Below are 17,500 nucleotides of genomic sequence, written 5' to 3'. Positions count from 1 at the left end.
ATAGGTTGACATTTATTGATATCTATTCATGCATGCATATTTATGTGTAGGAGAGAGATAAATAAAGATGAAATTGTATATTTTTTATTATTTCTTTCAATTGTATGCATTCAGTAATTTCTGTAGAGGAAGTTTTATGAAAGAAGCTGTGTATTTGTTGCCTACTTACAGTTCCTTGATTTTACAGATAAACAAACATGAATGATCTTGGGTTTGCAGTAATCTGCTCTAGCAACATGAATCGCAGCATGGAAGCCCATGCATTTCTCAGGTAATTTTTTATTTTAATGATTAAGATTATTATGACATTTTTTTAAGTTACAGTACTTTCTGAAACAAATAATATATACAAGCTTAGATACACTTTCTAAGGTGAATACCTAATATCACACTGTTTTTATTCCAACAGCAAGAAAGGCTTTAATGTCAGATCTTTTGGAACGGGTGACAAAGTGAAGCTTCCTGGACCTGCTCCGGATAAACCAAACTGCTATGAGTTTGGAACATCCTATGATGATATCTACAATGACCTTATAAGGAAAGATAAAGCACTGTATCCTTTTTTATTTTCCACGGTAAAAAGATCATTTGAAATATCTATTCCTTGGATAGGATGACATCTCTATGATGTATGATATGAGGGATTTGGTATTATTAAGTTCATTGAATGTTATGCAGGGTGGCATACTTATTGCTTGATTTTATGAAAAGAAATGAAAGAAATGTTAGCTATTAGGTTAAAGATCCCATATTACATCCACGTTAAAAGTATTTATGGTCGAGTAGCTCTTTAGTACAAGGCACTTAATATTAAAAATTACTGGGTTGGCAATGTGGTAAATTAGCTCATTTACTCTGTTTGGGAAATTAACCCTTCTGCTACAAGCATACTTCTCAGGAACAGATCACTTTCCCACTGCATTTTTTGTTCAGAATGCAAGCTAGTTATTCCTTTGATTCTGTAACTAAGGCATCATACCAAATGTTAATTACTATCACTTTGCAATATATCATACATAGACATCTTAAGAGGCCCAAATCAGACTGAACATCTTAAGATGTGGCCCATTTCAGAAGAGTTAAAGATGCATTAGTGATATGAACAATCATTTTAACGGATAGTAATTGGGAAATGCCTCAAAGCAACATTTCACTCTTGAGTGTACAATGGGAATTCCATTATGTATATGAGTATTAGACATTTGGTTCATGTATCTAGTATGCTTCAGACGATATACCATTTTTTTGATGATACTCCACTGAATTGCTAAATTCCTTAACCAAATTATTACAGCTACACACAAAATGGATTGCTCCACATGTTAGACAGAAATCGACGAATTAAACCAGAACCAGAAAGATTTCAACTGTGTAAAGACAAATTTGATATTATTATCACATGTGAAGAAAGAGTTTATGACCAGGTATTAGAGTGTAAGTATAATCTCTTGTATGGGACAATGTTAGTATTCTGTTTTATATGTGATGGAGTAAATAAAGTATTTTATATTTTTCAAAGTATATTATTTTATGTATGTTACTTTAAAGTTTATATAACAACATAACTACATAAACAGTACTATTTTTTGTTGACATTGGAGCTATTTGCTATACCAACATTTAAAGATAAAGTTTGTGAATTGTAACATGTCTATTGTAAGCCAGTTTATTATACATATATTGAAATTACTGTAGGGGCAAAATATGTTTTCCTAAATAGCAAAATGCTATGCAGAACGTTATACATTGCCATAAAGAAACATAACATAAGCTTTAAAGATATATTACTTTATCCAATAAAATTAGATCAACCCAATCCCGACAGGCCCGGCGATAAGTGGAAATCCCCTACGCCGGGCCTATGCAATATTGCATCGGGAACGTCACACTGGTGTGTCTCCCCGTCATCGGGCATTTAGCTGTGTCACACGGGTGTGACGCACCGTCATCATAGGGTTAATATAAAATATATCAAATTACTTAAAGTATATAAAAAATTATCTGATACCATATAAACATGTGGCCAAGATGAGACATTTAACAGATGGAAAATGCTCTTTTTTTATCATTCTAGATGTGGTGCATAGGTATGCTAATACCTAATACTCCCTATTAGACCTCCAACCACACACCCACCTACCAAGGTCGCTAAGGGCGTATGAGCAGAGGGAACAAAAGGGAAAAACTATTCAGGAAGAAAGAGGGCACAAAATAACAAAAGCATGTGCTAGAGCATTTATGAATGAAGAAAGGGAGATTAAGAAAATAGACAGAGAGAGGAAGCAGGAAAACAATTACACTTTCTTTCCCCTCCCCAAATACAAGAGATCTCTTGGTTTCCTTTGCTCATCCTCCCTGGGTAGTCGGGGTAGGGGGTAAGGGAGACATGTGATTGGGAGGGATTGAGTTCTCACACCTTTGCACTAGTCTTCAGGAACCAGAAAATACTGTTAAAAAATATAGTAGTTTATTATAAGACTATAAGTCAAGAGAAGGAGTTGTAAATATATGGTAATATATCTAATCATTTAATGAATACTCTTGTTATTATCAAGCATGTTATTAGGAATGTTATCTAATGATAATTGTAGTATGTAAATTTACAGCTAGTACAGATTTTGAGGCTACCTCATTTTGATGGTGATCCTGGGCATTTGATCAGAAAGTGGATTATTCCTGTATATTTCCTCAAAGGATAAATTATCACTCAGCATCTCACTATAATGAAAATCTCCAATGAATGCTGAGACTTATCTTGATGTGTTTCTTAACCCGATTCCGCCAGCCACAGACGGCGATTGGCAAAGTGCATAACACTGGGTGCCGGCATGATGAGTCAATCATATAATTGATTTAGGCCTATGTGTTCGAGAGCCCCAGCATTGCAGCCGTGCAAAGATGGAACAGCGCCGGCAGGAATGGGTTAATATTAAAGTCATTATATCTATTATAGGATGTAAAGAACCACATATAAACTCATGGCCAACACAAATGCAAGTGAACAATTCCTGTATGGACACCAACACCAGCATCTGATGTTTATTGGAATGTCACTGTCACTATGACTTTGTCTTCATTTCAAATTAAGATATATATTGTAAGATAAAGGGCTAGCTTGTAATTCATCATAGTTCTTATATAAGAAAAAAATTATAAAAATCTTTTGAGGCCATCATTTTGGCAATAACTGATTTATGAAATATTTCCTGGACAAAGAAACAACAATCAGACTGTCAAGAGCCATACATTGAATACCAGTAGTAATGCCCTGCCATATAAGTGCTAAATTATGAAATTGTGATGAGTCACTGGAAGTGACAAGTAATGACAAGCAGTCTACTGGTCAACAGTATCTCAGGAAAATATATTTTCTGATGAAGTGCAATTTGATAATTTACTTTCCTTTCTTGTCTGCATTGCCTACAGTAAATATAATGATAACCTTTCATCTTTACTTTAACCGTCACAACGGGGGCATTCCAGCCTTGCACGTTACAATGCCGGGGCTCTCGAACGCATAGGCCTAAATCAGTTAAATAAACGACGCCGTATGGCGTCACCCAGCGAACAGGCCTTGAATGCGTGGTACCATAGTGTACCACCTGTCCAGAGAGGGTTAATGCATTATCTGATTCTGTGTATCTATGTTTATTCATAAAACTACATACATGCTTCTTTATTTGCTTTTACTCTAAATCTTGCATTAGGTAGATATGTAATGTGGTAATGGAAAAAGGGAAGGCATTTGTAAGTTTTAGATCACAGCAAATGCTGGTCAGTTCAATTTTATTTAAAGCCATTGTAAAAGTTGTTTTATTGTTTTGATTAAGAGGTGTGTATTTGAAATAAAAGTGCCACTTGTTTATTTTTTATTTTAGGCTTGGAAGCAAGGATTCCTGAGGAAAATACACCAGTTCATGTAATCAACATCGACATTCAGGATAATCATGAAGAGGCAACAATTGGTGCATTTATGATTTGTGAATTGGCTGCATTGGTGAGTGAGTCCATTATTATTATTAATAGTAGTCATAGTAGTGAAGGTATACTTATAGTATTATATTTGATATTTTCATTAACATACTATTATTATTATTAGAATGATATACTGCATGTATGATATACTGTAAACTGATATACAATACTGTATGTATATGTTTATGTATGTCTTCAAAGATGCAGTAAAGCTTAAAATAGGAGACTCTTATCAAGTCTTAGGCTTGAAAGCTGAGATTGCAAAACACAAATATCATAATCAAGTTCCTTTACCAAGTTATTAAGTTGACATAAGTTTTTGTTGTTTTTTCTCTTGTCAACACTAACATCACCTTCTATTGATTTAAAAAAATGCAGAATGTAATCCAGAAATGTAGATCTGACAAAACCAGAATAGATAAATCTGCTCCATTACATTTCTTCACATTTTTGTTGTTGATTCAGAAATTAATATAGAAAAATGTAAAGGTGTAGCCACTCATCATTGAATAAAAGGGCAACTGGAATGTCAAGACATGCAAGATTAAGCAACCAGTACCTCATCAAATTTAACAAATGTTATAGTTAAATTTGTATTTAACCCATTGCAGTTAAATACTGGCAGTCAGGATGAGCTGTCTATGACTCTGGCAGCACCAGCTAAAAATTAGAGGGATGGGGAAAGTGTTTTCTCTGCCCTCTGGACAGCACAAGCTAGCCTAAAGAATATTTTTTACATAAATTCATCACAAAATATGGGTTTAGGCTGAATTTGGAACCAGCCATTATACTTCATGACTATGTGCACACTTCAACTGTAAGCAGATCCCAATGTCACGTCATATACATATTGACACCAGTCTTTTAGGCCTAATCAGTGCCTTCATGTATGTCGTGACACCCGTACTCAATGGGTTAATTATCCCATGCTCTTGCTGAATCGTACTGCTAATGATGGTTGTCTGACTTAAGATTACAGACTTATTAACATCTTAGATTGTTTATGTATGTGTTTGCAATTTTTGCCATAATGGGGATATACTGCAAAAATAGAAAAAGGAAATACAAATAATAATTTTATTACTTATAGAAAAAAAGCTTAAAGATCACCAAAACATTAAATTGTATAATTGTGAGTGTCAGTAAGAAATTTATATTAAAATATCATTGGTGTTTATGTGTGGTGTAAAATGTGGTAACCATTTTGTGCAAACACCTTTCCCACACTTCATATTTGTTTTGCTGCAACAAATAGTTTTGATTACACAAAGCATTGTGAGAATACTTGATGATTACATGGACAGGTATCTTAGAAAAAAATGGTGTCTAGGTATTATTCAACTGACAAACTCAATTTATATTTGGAAATTCATAGAAATCCAGTTTCACATGGGGATATCCACAGGACTCTAAATAAGTATGTCTGGTGTTAGTGATGAATGAAATGTCAGATATGTTATTGCAAATGACAGTTATAACTATATTGATACATAAATTTGGATTATGTTTACAGTATGGAAAAAATTGCAGTTATTATTTACTTACTTATGAACTTAACAGTATGCCATGGCAGCAAAAACTATAAGATATGTCATTTCCAGATATTGATAAACTTTAGAGTGCATATATGTATGGGATCATGTTTGTTTTTTAAAGCCTATTTATGTACAGTTGTATAATCTAAATGATTACTAAGCAATCTTTCTCTTTGTTGCAGCTCTCAGGTACAGAAGATCTGGACAATGACATTGATGAGCTTCTGCATGAATTTGAAACAAAATGTCAGAGGAATGTCCTTCACTGTGTACAGTTTTATTGATACATGAAATGGGAAGTAGAGTACGCATCCCTGAAATGGTCCATTCCCAATTAGTGATTGTATGTAATGAATGTTAATGGATCGTTCATATTGTTTGGATACATGTGCAAATTGCCTGTGATGCTGCTGAAACATCTTATAGAGTATTGAGTTTGCAGTCTGGACTCACACTTGTTACAGATCCAACATAAGGGCTTTTGAGTCAAGAGTCTGTGTGTGAAAAAGTTTGTTTTGTAAGCTAGCATCTTTGTATTTTTACTTTGACCTTAGCCTTTGGTTGGAATTTATAAAACTTTATTGTGATTAGTGTCCATAGCAAAAAGAAAAAAATGTATGCAAAGTAATAAGTTGGACTTTACTAATGAATCAGTTTGTTATTTTGAGATAAGATTATGATATATATAAGTAAAAGTGGTATAACAGGATAGAAATCATCATGATAAACATTAGTTTGTAATTTATGATTGATATTTCAAGTTATAGGATGGCATGGTATGAAAAACCAAAACAGTAATGTAAGAAGACAGGAGAGTGTAATGATGGCCCATATGACTTTAATAATGTAGCTTTGTGTTGTTATTGCCAGTTTGCATTTTCTGCTTAACACATTTTGAGATGCATTGGGTTGATTCTATATTAGTTCAACTATTGAAATTGGTTTGTGTCGTATCACTTAGTTCATTTTATGTCACCATCAATATGTAAGTTCTTATATCTTTTAGATGCCTTTGTTGTAACAGATTGGTTTAGTTGTATTGATGGATTTTACATCTTTAGTTAGATAAAGTTAACACTGTTGGCATGCTTTAGAAATTGTCTGTAGAACATATTCCAATGATAATTTCCACTTTTGTAGTGAAGAGGGAATATTAAGTTATAGAACCTATTATCTGTTAATACTCTTTTTTATAACTTGTGCAAGCCTTAAAATTGCTTGACCTTATATACTGCTGTTTTTGTTGTAAGGGAAAGGGTACTTCCAAGTTTATACTACTAAGAAGCACAATATTAATGTTTTAGGTATTATTAAATTCAAGCAATTCCTTGAATTTTATAGAATATATACTATTGTTTTTAAATATACGCTTTCTGTATGGAATTTTGGAAGCATTGATTTTTTTCTTTCTTTCTTTCTTTCTTTCTTTTTTTTTTTTTCTTGAAATAAATTTTTACTTAAATCTATATTGATGTAATTGTTTATAGGCATAAAACAATTTATTAAGCCTCTACTTTGATTTTTTATTATTATTATTATTATTATTATTATTATTATTATGTACAAATTTGATTTGACATTTTGGATTATCCAATATATAATGCAATAACAACTTAACATGTATTCTGGTATGATCATTATGTGTTGTACCAAGACCAAGGTGTATATTTGTTATATTATACGTGAATTTTTCAATTTGCAAGACATGTTTTACTATCTTCATATGATAATATACAGCATTTAGTAAAAGAAAGTGATTAAAAATATTTAATTTTTATAATTAAAATTGTGCATAAGTCTCATCTGTAGTATAACCTCTAAAACTTGTTACATATTCTAAGAACTTAATTCAGTTTCCTTTTTATTGTATTGAAAATTACCTCCTTACAGAGAGAGGAACTGTTTGAACAAGTGATTTAAGCGGAACTGAACTTTAACAGATGATACAATTGTGTTATAACCTAAGATATTCCTTATAACCAACAAAAACCCTGTTACCAGAGCTACACAAAAAGCAAAGAAATTGCTGTTACCTGTAATTTGCAGGAGTTACATCAGCAGCATATGTTTTATAAGATACAGATTGAACTTTTATTTACCTGATAAATAAAAGTCTTTTTTTTTTTTAGTCTTTTCAAAAATATTGTGTGAATCATAGTTCCACTTAATATTTTGTTTAAGATCGATGCATTGATTTATTTTATTTTTTATTTACCCATAGATGGTTCCATGAGTGCCTAGTCACCAAGGAGTTGATTAGTATGCTTACCTGACCATAGCTATTTATTTCGTTCCTTGAGTTTTCATGGAAATCTTTTTCATTTCTGTTACTGTTTTCATTGTTACTAATGTTGTTATCACTTTCTTTACTATTATTACTATAACAATGGTAATGATGACAATAATATTATAAGAAATACATCCTTTGGTGAAAGTTCAAGGAATGGGATAAACAAGTGAGGTCAGGTAGGCCTACTAGTTGACTCCCTTGTAAGTAAGTGCTTTTTGAGCCATCTGTGTGTACAAAAAATAAAACCAAAACACACTGGACAATGCATGTATATAGGCACTCCCATTGTCAATGGTTTGATTAGATAAGATCCAGCTTTGGTGTTTAATAACTGAGAAACTTCAATGCAAGATTCATAAACATAAAGATGGTTGTTACACGATAGCCAAATGAGCTTTACAATAGTTAGCAAATTACACAGTTCTCAGTCATGGTAGTATAAAAGTATCATATGAAATTGTATTGAGTACATATTAAACCACCAATTTATAGTTTTGGCCAATAAGTATGATTTTCAGACACTTATAAAATGCTTTTACAGTTACAAAAAAATAAGTGCATTTTTTAAAGTTTTCACCGAAATCATGACATCCACTTATTAACAAGAGGGGACAGAACAAGACTCGTTTGATATGTTATGAAACATTTTTTGTGTAAGTTTCTGGTAACTCAATTTTATTTCAATACTATTAAATATGAGTATAGTTTTAGAATCATCTAGATTTCCCTCTTGTATCAATGATAAAATGAATAGAAGCAGGATGTCTTTGGTTGATAGGTTTCTTACAAATTAAAAATCGTCAAAATTATGATATGTGAAATGGGCAGAATATGGAGTAATTTGTCATGGAATATTCTCTTGCAAGCTTAGTTTCCCTTTCTTTAGGTTACCATTTTGTACTCCTGTGTGTTGCACTTCACTTACTGACAGTGATTACTAACTTAAGAATATATATATGTTTTACCCTGGTTCCAAAGTCCCTTGGCCTTACAGTTTGGGTTGTATTATGAATATAGCAACTCCAGTGTCACCGATCTTCCAGGTTGTTGCTGGTCATACTTGTGATTTACTCAATTTAGCTTGATACAAGTTTTTTGTGACATCAGTTCTGATTTTCAGGCCTCAAAAATAAAAGACTCAAAAATTATTAGACAAATTATTCAGCCATTAATCAAGATAAATGGGCTAGGATTTCGAGGGTTTGGGAGATTTCAGAAGTTCCAGGTGTAAACTTTATAGGTTGACAGTTCATGCTTTAAGTATATTGTTTTCTTGGTTCAGTAGTTCATTATCTGTTAAAGCAATTTTTCATATTACTCAACATATTTGCATTTGTTAACCAGTCAATTATTATTTGAAATAACATCCTAAAATGTTACATTAAAGATTTTTATGACAAATTTTAAGAGGAATTGATATGTACTGGTACACTCAGGGGACAGGGAATAGTCACCAATTAGTTTGATTTGAGTGTAATAATCTTACATCTGCATTGAACATCTGTTTGTTATGACCACTGCTAACAAAAAAAAAATAAAAAATATACCAATTTAAGAAGCTGTAGTATCAAACTATATCTATGGGAAATGGACAAATGATCCCTTATGTTTACTATATCCAGCTAAAGAAATACACATGTTACCCCTTCAAAGACCTATAGGTAGTAATGTACAGGTTGATGAGGAGCTTATGCTAACTATGAATACACAAAAGATTCAGGCTCAAATCCAGGACTAGAAAGGGGTCTCAGGTCAAGTCCCAAAAAGCAAGTATTTCTGTGAGTCAATAGATTTTTATTTTCATTTTATTCTTTCAAGTCTGTGTGGGACCAATCTCCTTTGGAATGACAAGGAAAAGGGGATATTTTATAGCTATAAATAGGGGTCAGCAAAATCAGTTCTCAACTCTTTTTTTATTATCTGTAATTTTTTAAAAACTATAACATATATTTCCTGTATAATTTGTTGCCAAACAGCAGATATGGATTAATGATGTAAAATAAATTTGGCTGAAATTATTCATGGTTCCATTATTTACACCGTGTGTTATATTTTAAAATCAGTTTTTAGATCTCTAGGCTATACATCATGTAAGCCATATGTTAATGTGGTGAAGCACAAGACAAAGTTGCAACTTTCTCATGAATAAAAACTCCAGTTTTGTTGTATAGTCTGCAAGATGACTTAAAGGGGTCATTTGCTGTAGTACCAGATGGCTGAAGAAAAATGTAAGCGTTCAAGGGCTTTGAAATCGTATCAGTTGAAAGAAAAGTATGGAGAAGGAAGTGCATGTTAAATTTTACGCATGTCATTATGAGTTATATCATGTAAAATATTCTGAAAATGATTATGGATTTTTTTCCATTGCAAATATGTATAGAATTTATTTATTTTTTATAATCTTTTTATAACATCAACCAACAAAATGACACCATTCACAAACTGAACAACTTAAATCTGGTGCCTTCTAAACAACGTATTTGAAAATAAATATATAGGCAAAAGTATATTTTACATACAACTTCAAAATATTTGTAAAAATATACAAATAAGAAAATCTGCAGGAATGAATAAACTAGAAGAGGATCTGTCAATGTTGAGGACCCAAATTAACCCATTGCATACGGGTGTCATGACATACATGACGTAGGAGCTTTGGCCTGATGACGGGCATCATGACGTACATGACATTCGGGGATTTTGGATCACTGTGCTATTTTATTTTGCTACGGAAAAGGAATGAGTGATGATGGCTACTGCAGTCATAATTACTATAATTACCGTAATATCGTGCTAGCTTAACCCTCTCTCGACGGGTGGTACAGTACTGTACCGCTCATTCAAAAGCCCATTGGCCGGGCGGCACAGTATTGTGCCAGCCATTTAATTGATTTAGGCCTAAGAATTCGAAAGCCCCGGCATTGTGACATTCAAGGCTAGAATGCCCCCGTCGTGAGTGGGTTAACGTCCAAAACCTAGATAGCACCACTTTTTCCTAGTACCAGCAGGAGAGAGAGCCTTGAATGGCACCCATCCATGGTCTATAGCAAGCACTGTCTCTATAGAGCGATGGCACACACTAAGTTGATGAACCCTTGCTCTAAAGTACTGCCAATGAAGGATGTGCAGGCAGAACGAGAAGAGGAAGGTGACTCAATCCATACCCAGTGTCTAAAATGTGCTCCTGTGCCAATATGGATGCCTTTCACTGTGGCGCTCACAGTCACAAGCACAGGTTTCATTCCTCTTCCCTACCTCTTCTTGTTATCTTTATTGTAGGTGGTTATGTGTTTCGTATTCGTTCACGACAGTACAAAAATACGAAAAAATAAAGTTGCCTTTTGTCCTCCCATAATACAGCAATACTTCTATCACATTGAGTATAAAGAAAATAATGAGCTAATATGGATAATATACTACAATTTTAGTCAACTGCAGCACTGATAGAGCCTGTCATATGGCACATATAAGTCTCGAAACTCAATAAAACACACAAAAAAATAAAATACAAAAACTGTTCTAGTTTTACAATGAATGACTGAAAGAGAGTGGGATGATTCAAATTATATTGCTTCAAGCTATCTCTCTCTAAAATAAAACCTATTCTGGAGGCCGGGCAAGCAAATTTATCTCCGTCTGCAATGGGTCAATAGGCTGGTAACACTTGCACAATATTTACATATATTTTGGTTACTGATAGAAAAATAAGTATATTGGTCAATATATAGTTTATTTAAATTTCAACATTTTTATTATACATAATTAATAAAATTATACCTTTAAGAATATTCTGCAAGCTGATATGCAGTAATAATAAATACAATAAATATACATAATATTTCTCAGTAGGTCAATTTGGAATGTTTTTTTGTTCTGTTTTGTTTTGTTTTCTAACCCCATTTCATAAATATTCTTTTATCCTTCAAGTAATACTAAAGCTATATGACTAAGGCAATATTTACACACACCATCCACTAGTGATTATCATGTCAACCTTCTACTTAGGTGACCATATAGTCTCTTTTAGGAGGTAAGATCCAGCATTTATGAGTCAACAAATACAATATTACACTTTGCAAATGCGCATCACCTAAAAATCCCTTGATAAAGTCTACTATAAAGAAAATTTATAAAGCATGTAAGGTTTCCATGACCAGATGATTGTCAGCTGTTAAACTTCAAGTAATAAACAGGTATGAGGCTGAAACATCTATGGTGCAGCCTTGCTTGTATTCAAAGATTAAAACTTTTTTAAAGATGGAATATAGTAAAAGGGGTAAAAATGTTATTGATGTCTGCCAATAGCCTAAAATGTTGGCTTATATTTCTTTGCCTCTACAATTAAGTGGTGTGAATTTACAATGTCACCTTTAATATTCAAGTGCTGGAATGCCTGATGTGCAAGGATTCGATTGAACGTGTGATGAGCAGTGATGAGAGTCTCTAGTGCTCGTTGCAGCACAACAGTCCCAGTGCGGAAATTTGTGAAACATTGCATTACTTCATTGTTCAGACGTTCAACAGATTTTCTCCATGTAGATGAAAAGGACCTGACAAGTGGCACTACTTTTTCTGAAAAAAGGGAAATCTGTTATAAAAAAACATTTAAAATACATACACAACAAAAAACACATGATAATAAGAGGAATAAACAAATCTTTTTAGACTGAATCCAAATAACTTTACTCTGAATTCATAACAACCTGAATAAAAAACTGTAGCTTGATCTTCACCCTTGAAGGACAAGCCATCTTACAGTCTGACACACAAATGCTTTAACCAATTACTTTTATCTTCTCTAACTCGATCTACACAAAAAATTATGCATTTCTGGAATCTACAGATCAAAATTGACACTATGAGACTTATAATAAGGTATAATAATCTTCTGGCTTCCAGTGCATTATTGGTACAGGTTGCCCATGTCTTCACCTGAGCATGACTAAGATACGTATGCATGATACTGATGTGAAACTGATAAATAGATAATTGAGAAGTCTTTTCTGGGTAATCTTATAAAAAATATCATTGTAATCCAGTCTCTCAAACTGCATTCGCTATGAGATCTCTACAATTATGAAGTCCTTAAAATAAAAATTAAACTTAATTCCTTGTATATTTATAATACGTAGTATTATCAATATACAAGGAATGCTACATAAGTAGTAATATAACATTCCCTGTTTTTCTAATTTTCCTTTGAATACTTTAAAGTTATGGTAACTATGTACATTGACACATATAACAAAAAGATAAGATAAATATTTCTAAGGAAAATACTTACTTTCATAGTCTTTTAAGGCATCAATATTATTGTTGGCAATAAGGTGATCTGTCTCCCTTACGAAGGTCAACATGCCCCCAAAATGGGGAGCAAGGACTTCCTCTATGTACTCTCCCGTTCGCTGACCCAATAGCTCCTTCAGCCGCTCACACTCGCGACTGTCCTCTCTGGTCTTTTCCTGGGATGAGAAGTTGGTTTTAGATTTTAGTATTAATCAAAAATATGTCAATGAGTAAATAAATATAGGAGAATAACTATGTGGATTGAAGAAATTTCATTGGTATTTTAGAAATGACCAAGATGGCAATTTTTTTCAGTATTTACCAGGGTAAGAATTTGTTATTCCATCACATATCAAAAAAGAAAGAGAAAAAAGGAAAAACGGAAAAAACTGCAAGAAAATCACAGCTGAAGTAAAGATAGTTAATGAGGTAAAGATGCAAAATTTACACTTACTCCCTTTTATGATAGGAGTGTGCTTCATGCACTATCTGGGTAACAGCAGCAAATTAGAAAAAGCAAAGAAATGTAAAACTCCAAGGTTATAAAAATAATTATTTAACTTATCTTAAAAAAAATAATACTTACAGACAACACAGACAGCATCATATCATAATTATTTATTAGGAAAATCAGTTGGTCTTTACGATGATGGAACACTGCTGCCATCTTGAGAATGACCTTTTCTACTTCATCCTGGAGCTGCAGCATGAGGGTATCAACACCTTCCAGGGGGAATTTCTCATGTAAGACCATAACAGCACCACTAAACTCAGCATATCTCCGAGTTATCTGAAACAACAAAGTATTCTTGGTTGAAATCATGTTATAATAAGAATTTCCATTATGCTACATATTATACATTAGGACGAAATATGATAATACTTGTAGGTGAGTCTTTATTTTCATTATTCAATTGTATTGTAATGATACTCAAAGATGCAAATTGTATCACATATTCAAATGGAATGCAAGTTCCATCTAAAATTTATCATGAACAAAAAAAAATATATATATATGAGGATAAAGCCTTCACATGCATTTTAATTACCATTTATATTATTATTATTTTAATCTGTATTGTTATTCTTGATGGTTATACTAACATGAATTAATTTTTGGATGATATTATTTCAAGTTTGCACCAGGGCCACATGGAACAGACATTTATAGTTCACTTACTAGCATAATGTTCAAACTCCACTTAGCAGTATATGACTGGTAACCCTTGTACAATTCCTTATTAACAAATGCCTCCTAGTTATTGTTTACCCTAGGTATGGCAAAATCATTTAATTTTTTGTCTTACCCCCCTGCAATTTTGCTACTAATACTACTTTTGCAAAGTCATTTTGGTATAATTAACAATGGATGATGTTTGTTAAATTAGCCTAAATGTCACAGCAGGGAAAATTTGAGTATGATTACTTTGCTCTATATCAAAACAAGCAGCATAACTTCAACAAAAAATATATCTTAATAGTTAAAACAGAGGGCACTTTTAAAAAAGAATATAAGACATACAATTTCATACTTACATAATGTGGCCTCATATCTAGTGATGGCATTTTGGAGGGATCACATTCCTGGATACTTTGGATATTTGTTTTCACAACATACTCAAACCTGGCCATAAGAAAAGGTAATAAGTTTTTTTTTTTATTATCTTGAAAAGTAAATCCCAACATTCAATTCTTTTAATGGAACCATTTGTTTACAAGTAATAGTTTCTAATGGTTCTTTAGCAACAATGGACACAATGTGACAAAGCCAATGAAGCTGGAGTTCCAAGATGATTATGAAAAATCTAAAGTAAAAAAAACATTTTCATAAAGAATTTCATCAATTGAGATCCAAAGATTTTAAAGAGGCAAAAAAGCAAGGTTGAATTGATACAAGATAATTATTTATAACTCAGTGCCATCGCTACATCCTGTATACTGAATACATTAAAAAAAAAACATATCTTTATATAATTAACGCTTGATTTTTTTTTTTTCAACCTTAATTACCAATTTCCCACCTTGGCCATATCATGTGCAGCAGCTGTTCCCAGTGATTGTCCAATGCCGGCACAGCTCGTTTGTGACACAGAAGACGGTACTGATGTATCAGATGGACACACAAATATAATGCTATTGAGTCATAGCATCCCATTACTACTCCACATACTTCTTTCTGTTGAAAATAAATGAAAATAATTGTAACAACTTCATCAAATTCTAAAAATAATTTCCATGTAGAACCCTTTACTCATTTTATTACATGATTCTATCCATTAGCTTATATTGATGACTTTGTGCATTCCATTTTTGTAGCAAATATTTTTTTATAATTGAAGGCATAATCCTACATCCTTTGTAAAACACATACAAACACATAACAAAAAATCTTAACATTAACTTTAACAGTAAATAGTCTTGAGAGAGAGTTCACTTTGTGAAGATAATGATGAAGATAAAACGAAAAAACTCACCTGTACATGTTGAAGTGTCTTGCCCATAACAGTTAAGAAAAGTTTTTGAGCATCACTATCTCGTACCATGAAGAACTCTGTGAGGAAAATATACTCTCGGCACCCATTATCCATTAAGACATATTGCTGACTTCTGAAGAGTACTTCAAAGGGGTACTGAAAAAGAGTAAAAACATATAAATCCAAATCTTTATGCTATATTTTATTTGAGATATAGTTTTTAGGACTAGGTCAAGGCTGATAATAATCAAATAGTTTATTAATGTTTTATATTCTAAATCAAAGTCAGACATATCCATAAATAAGATCTCACCTTTGCTTCACCCTTGCTAGCAGTGTGTGGCACAATAATGTCCTGTGTGAGCCCTGTTGGAGAGAGCACCGAGTCTCTCGTTCCCAAAGTGAACACCGTACCTCGGCTCTTTAAACTCTTTGTAAAAAAGCTGTTTGCACGTGAATCTTCCACACCCATGAGGTCATCACGGGTCACTCCCTCCTCATACTGTGAAATGCAATTGAAATGTAAAAATGTCGTAAAGACGTTTTCATAACTTTTTTTTATTACCCTTTAACAACATAAATTAGAAGAAATCAAAAGAATATTTAGTACTATGCAACTGTTTAGCATACCTGTAACTTCCATAGTTGCTTTGTGTATGACTGGAAGTATGAGCTATACACTTTACTCATTGTTTCAACATACTCATCATGTATTTCTGCTGCTATTGTTCTTGCATGTAAAAGAAGAAACTCAAAGAAGAACCTGTTAAGAAAGAAAAAAGTATTTAAGAGAATAGGTATAGTAATTAAGCATCAATAAGGAAGTAGTAAATTGACTATCAAACTATACGAAGTGCACTTAAGCCATTTCTCATTTATACAAATATGCTTACAAAAGTTTAATACATGAATAGTAATCAAAACAGACCACTAATACAAAGATGAATGAGAATGAAAATGATCCTACTTCTAAATAATAAGAAGAAATGCACATATATACATATCAAATAAAGTACAGACTCACTTGTGTTTGATCATGGCATTCTGAGGTATCTGGTAGTTAGACAAAGGCTTGCGAAACTGGTACACTTTCTGTAGCAAATACTCTCGAATCTTGCTTACTGCTTTGACTGTTAGTTTGTCAACAATATCTTGTACATCCTGACATGAGTGGGCATCTGAAATACATAATTTAGAATACAAATGATTATAAGTGAAAATAGAGAATTAAAAAAGTTTTTAATCATACTTGTGTCACAAAAATACAAATAAATTCTATAGTTCCTGAGAACAAATTTTCCAAAATGATATATAATATATATATCAATAATAAACCACATGAATTATGCACTTGTGCCATATCTTACCTCTAAAGTTTTGTTCCTTGATAAATTTGCTTTTCTGATTAAGTGCCTTCAATTGTTCCATAAAATGCTCATCAGTCACAGGGGTGTTCAAGATGTGACTGAAAAAAATATGCAATTTAAAATTGGGAGCTACATATTCCTGGTCTTTATCAAGGCCCTTTAAACAAGTAAAAAAAAAAAAAAAAAAGTATAAAAAAATATAAAAAAAATATAAATAAAAAAAAAAAAAAAAAAGAAAAAAAAAAAAAAAAAAAAAAAAAATAAAAATATGTATATATATATATATATATATATATATATATATATATATATATATATATATATATATATATATACACATATTCCAATATTGTTTTATCTATCTACAAATCTACATAAATATATATATGTGTGTGTGTGCATATGTGTGTGTGTGTGTGTGTGTGTGTGTGTGTGTGTGTGTGTGTGTGTGTGTGTGTGTGTGTGTGTGTGTGTGTGTGTGTGTGTGTGTGTGTGTGTGTGTGTGTGTGTGTGTGTGTGTGTGTGTGTGTGTGTGTGTGTGTGTGTGTGTGTGTGTGTGTGTGTGTGTGTGTG

The 17,500-nt window shown here is 32.4% G+C and overlaps 2 protein-coding genes across 4 annotated transcripts in view; one reads left to right on the top strand and one right to left on the bottom strand.

Annotated features, from left to right (window-relative positions):
• Ssu72 (Ssu72 CTD phosphatase) overlaps window positions 1–9,818 on the top strand; it is an 18,483-nt gene extending 8,665 nt beyond the window's left edge. For all 3 annotated transcript variants that reach the window (XM_086539741.1, XM_043033354.2, XM_086539740.1), the window contains exons 2-6: window positions 188–271; window positions 410–553; window positions 1,295–1,434; window positions 3,879–3,997; window positions 5,693–9,818. In XM_086539741.1, the coding sequence (XP_086395867.1) occupies window positions 198–271; window positions 410–553; window positions 1,295–1,434; window positions 3,879–3,997; window positions 5,693–5,794 (579 nt within the window). In that variant the 5' untranslated portion in view covers window positions 188–197 and the 3' untranslated portion in view covers window positions 5,795–9,818. The remainder of the gene's footprint in view (window positions 1–187; window positions 272–409; window positions 554–1,294; window positions 1,435–3,878; window positions 3,998–5,692) is intronic.
• Window positions 9,819–11,511: 1,693 nt separating this feature from the next.
• The window catches only part of Vps52 (vacuolar protein sorting 52), an 8,053-nt gene continuing 2,064 nt past the window's right edge, over window positions 11,512–17,500 (bottom strand). The window contains exons 5-14 of the mRNA XM_043033347.2: window positions 16,928–17,025; window positions 16,585–16,738; window positions 16,191–16,323; window positions 15,874–16,062; window positions 15,561–15,716; window positions 15,108–15,262; window positions 14,623–14,710; window positions 13,673–13,876; window positions 13,085–13,262; window positions 11,512–12,372 (exon numbers count right to left, since the gene is read on the bottom strand). Of these exons, the coding sequence (XP_042889281.1) occupies window positions 12,107–12,372; window positions 13,085–13,262; window positions 13,673–13,876; window positions 14,623–14,710; window positions 15,108–15,262; window positions 15,561–15,716; window positions 15,874–16,062; window positions 16,191–16,323; window positions 16,585–16,738; window positions 16,928–17,025 (1,621 nt within the window). The 3' untranslated portion in view covers window positions 11,512–12,106. The remainder of the gene's footprint in view (window positions 12,373–13,084; window positions 13,263–13,672; window positions 13,877–14,622; window positions 14,711–15,107; window positions 15,263–15,560; window positions 15,717–15,873; window positions 16,063–16,190; window positions 16,324–16,584; window positions 16,739–16,927; window positions 17,026–17,500) is intronic.

This window comes from Penaeus japonicus, unplaced genomic scaffold (assembly GCF_977035675.1).
Source record: "Penaeus japonicus unplaced genomic scaffold, GWHDUDI00000001_assembly GWHDUDI00000009, whole genome shotgun sequence".
NCBI lineage: Eukaryota > Metazoa > Arthropoda > Malacostraca > Decapoda > Penaeidae > Penaeus > Penaeus japonicus.
Note: the sequence above shows the minus strand (reverse complement) of the source record. Positions and strands in the feature narration are given on the sequence as shown.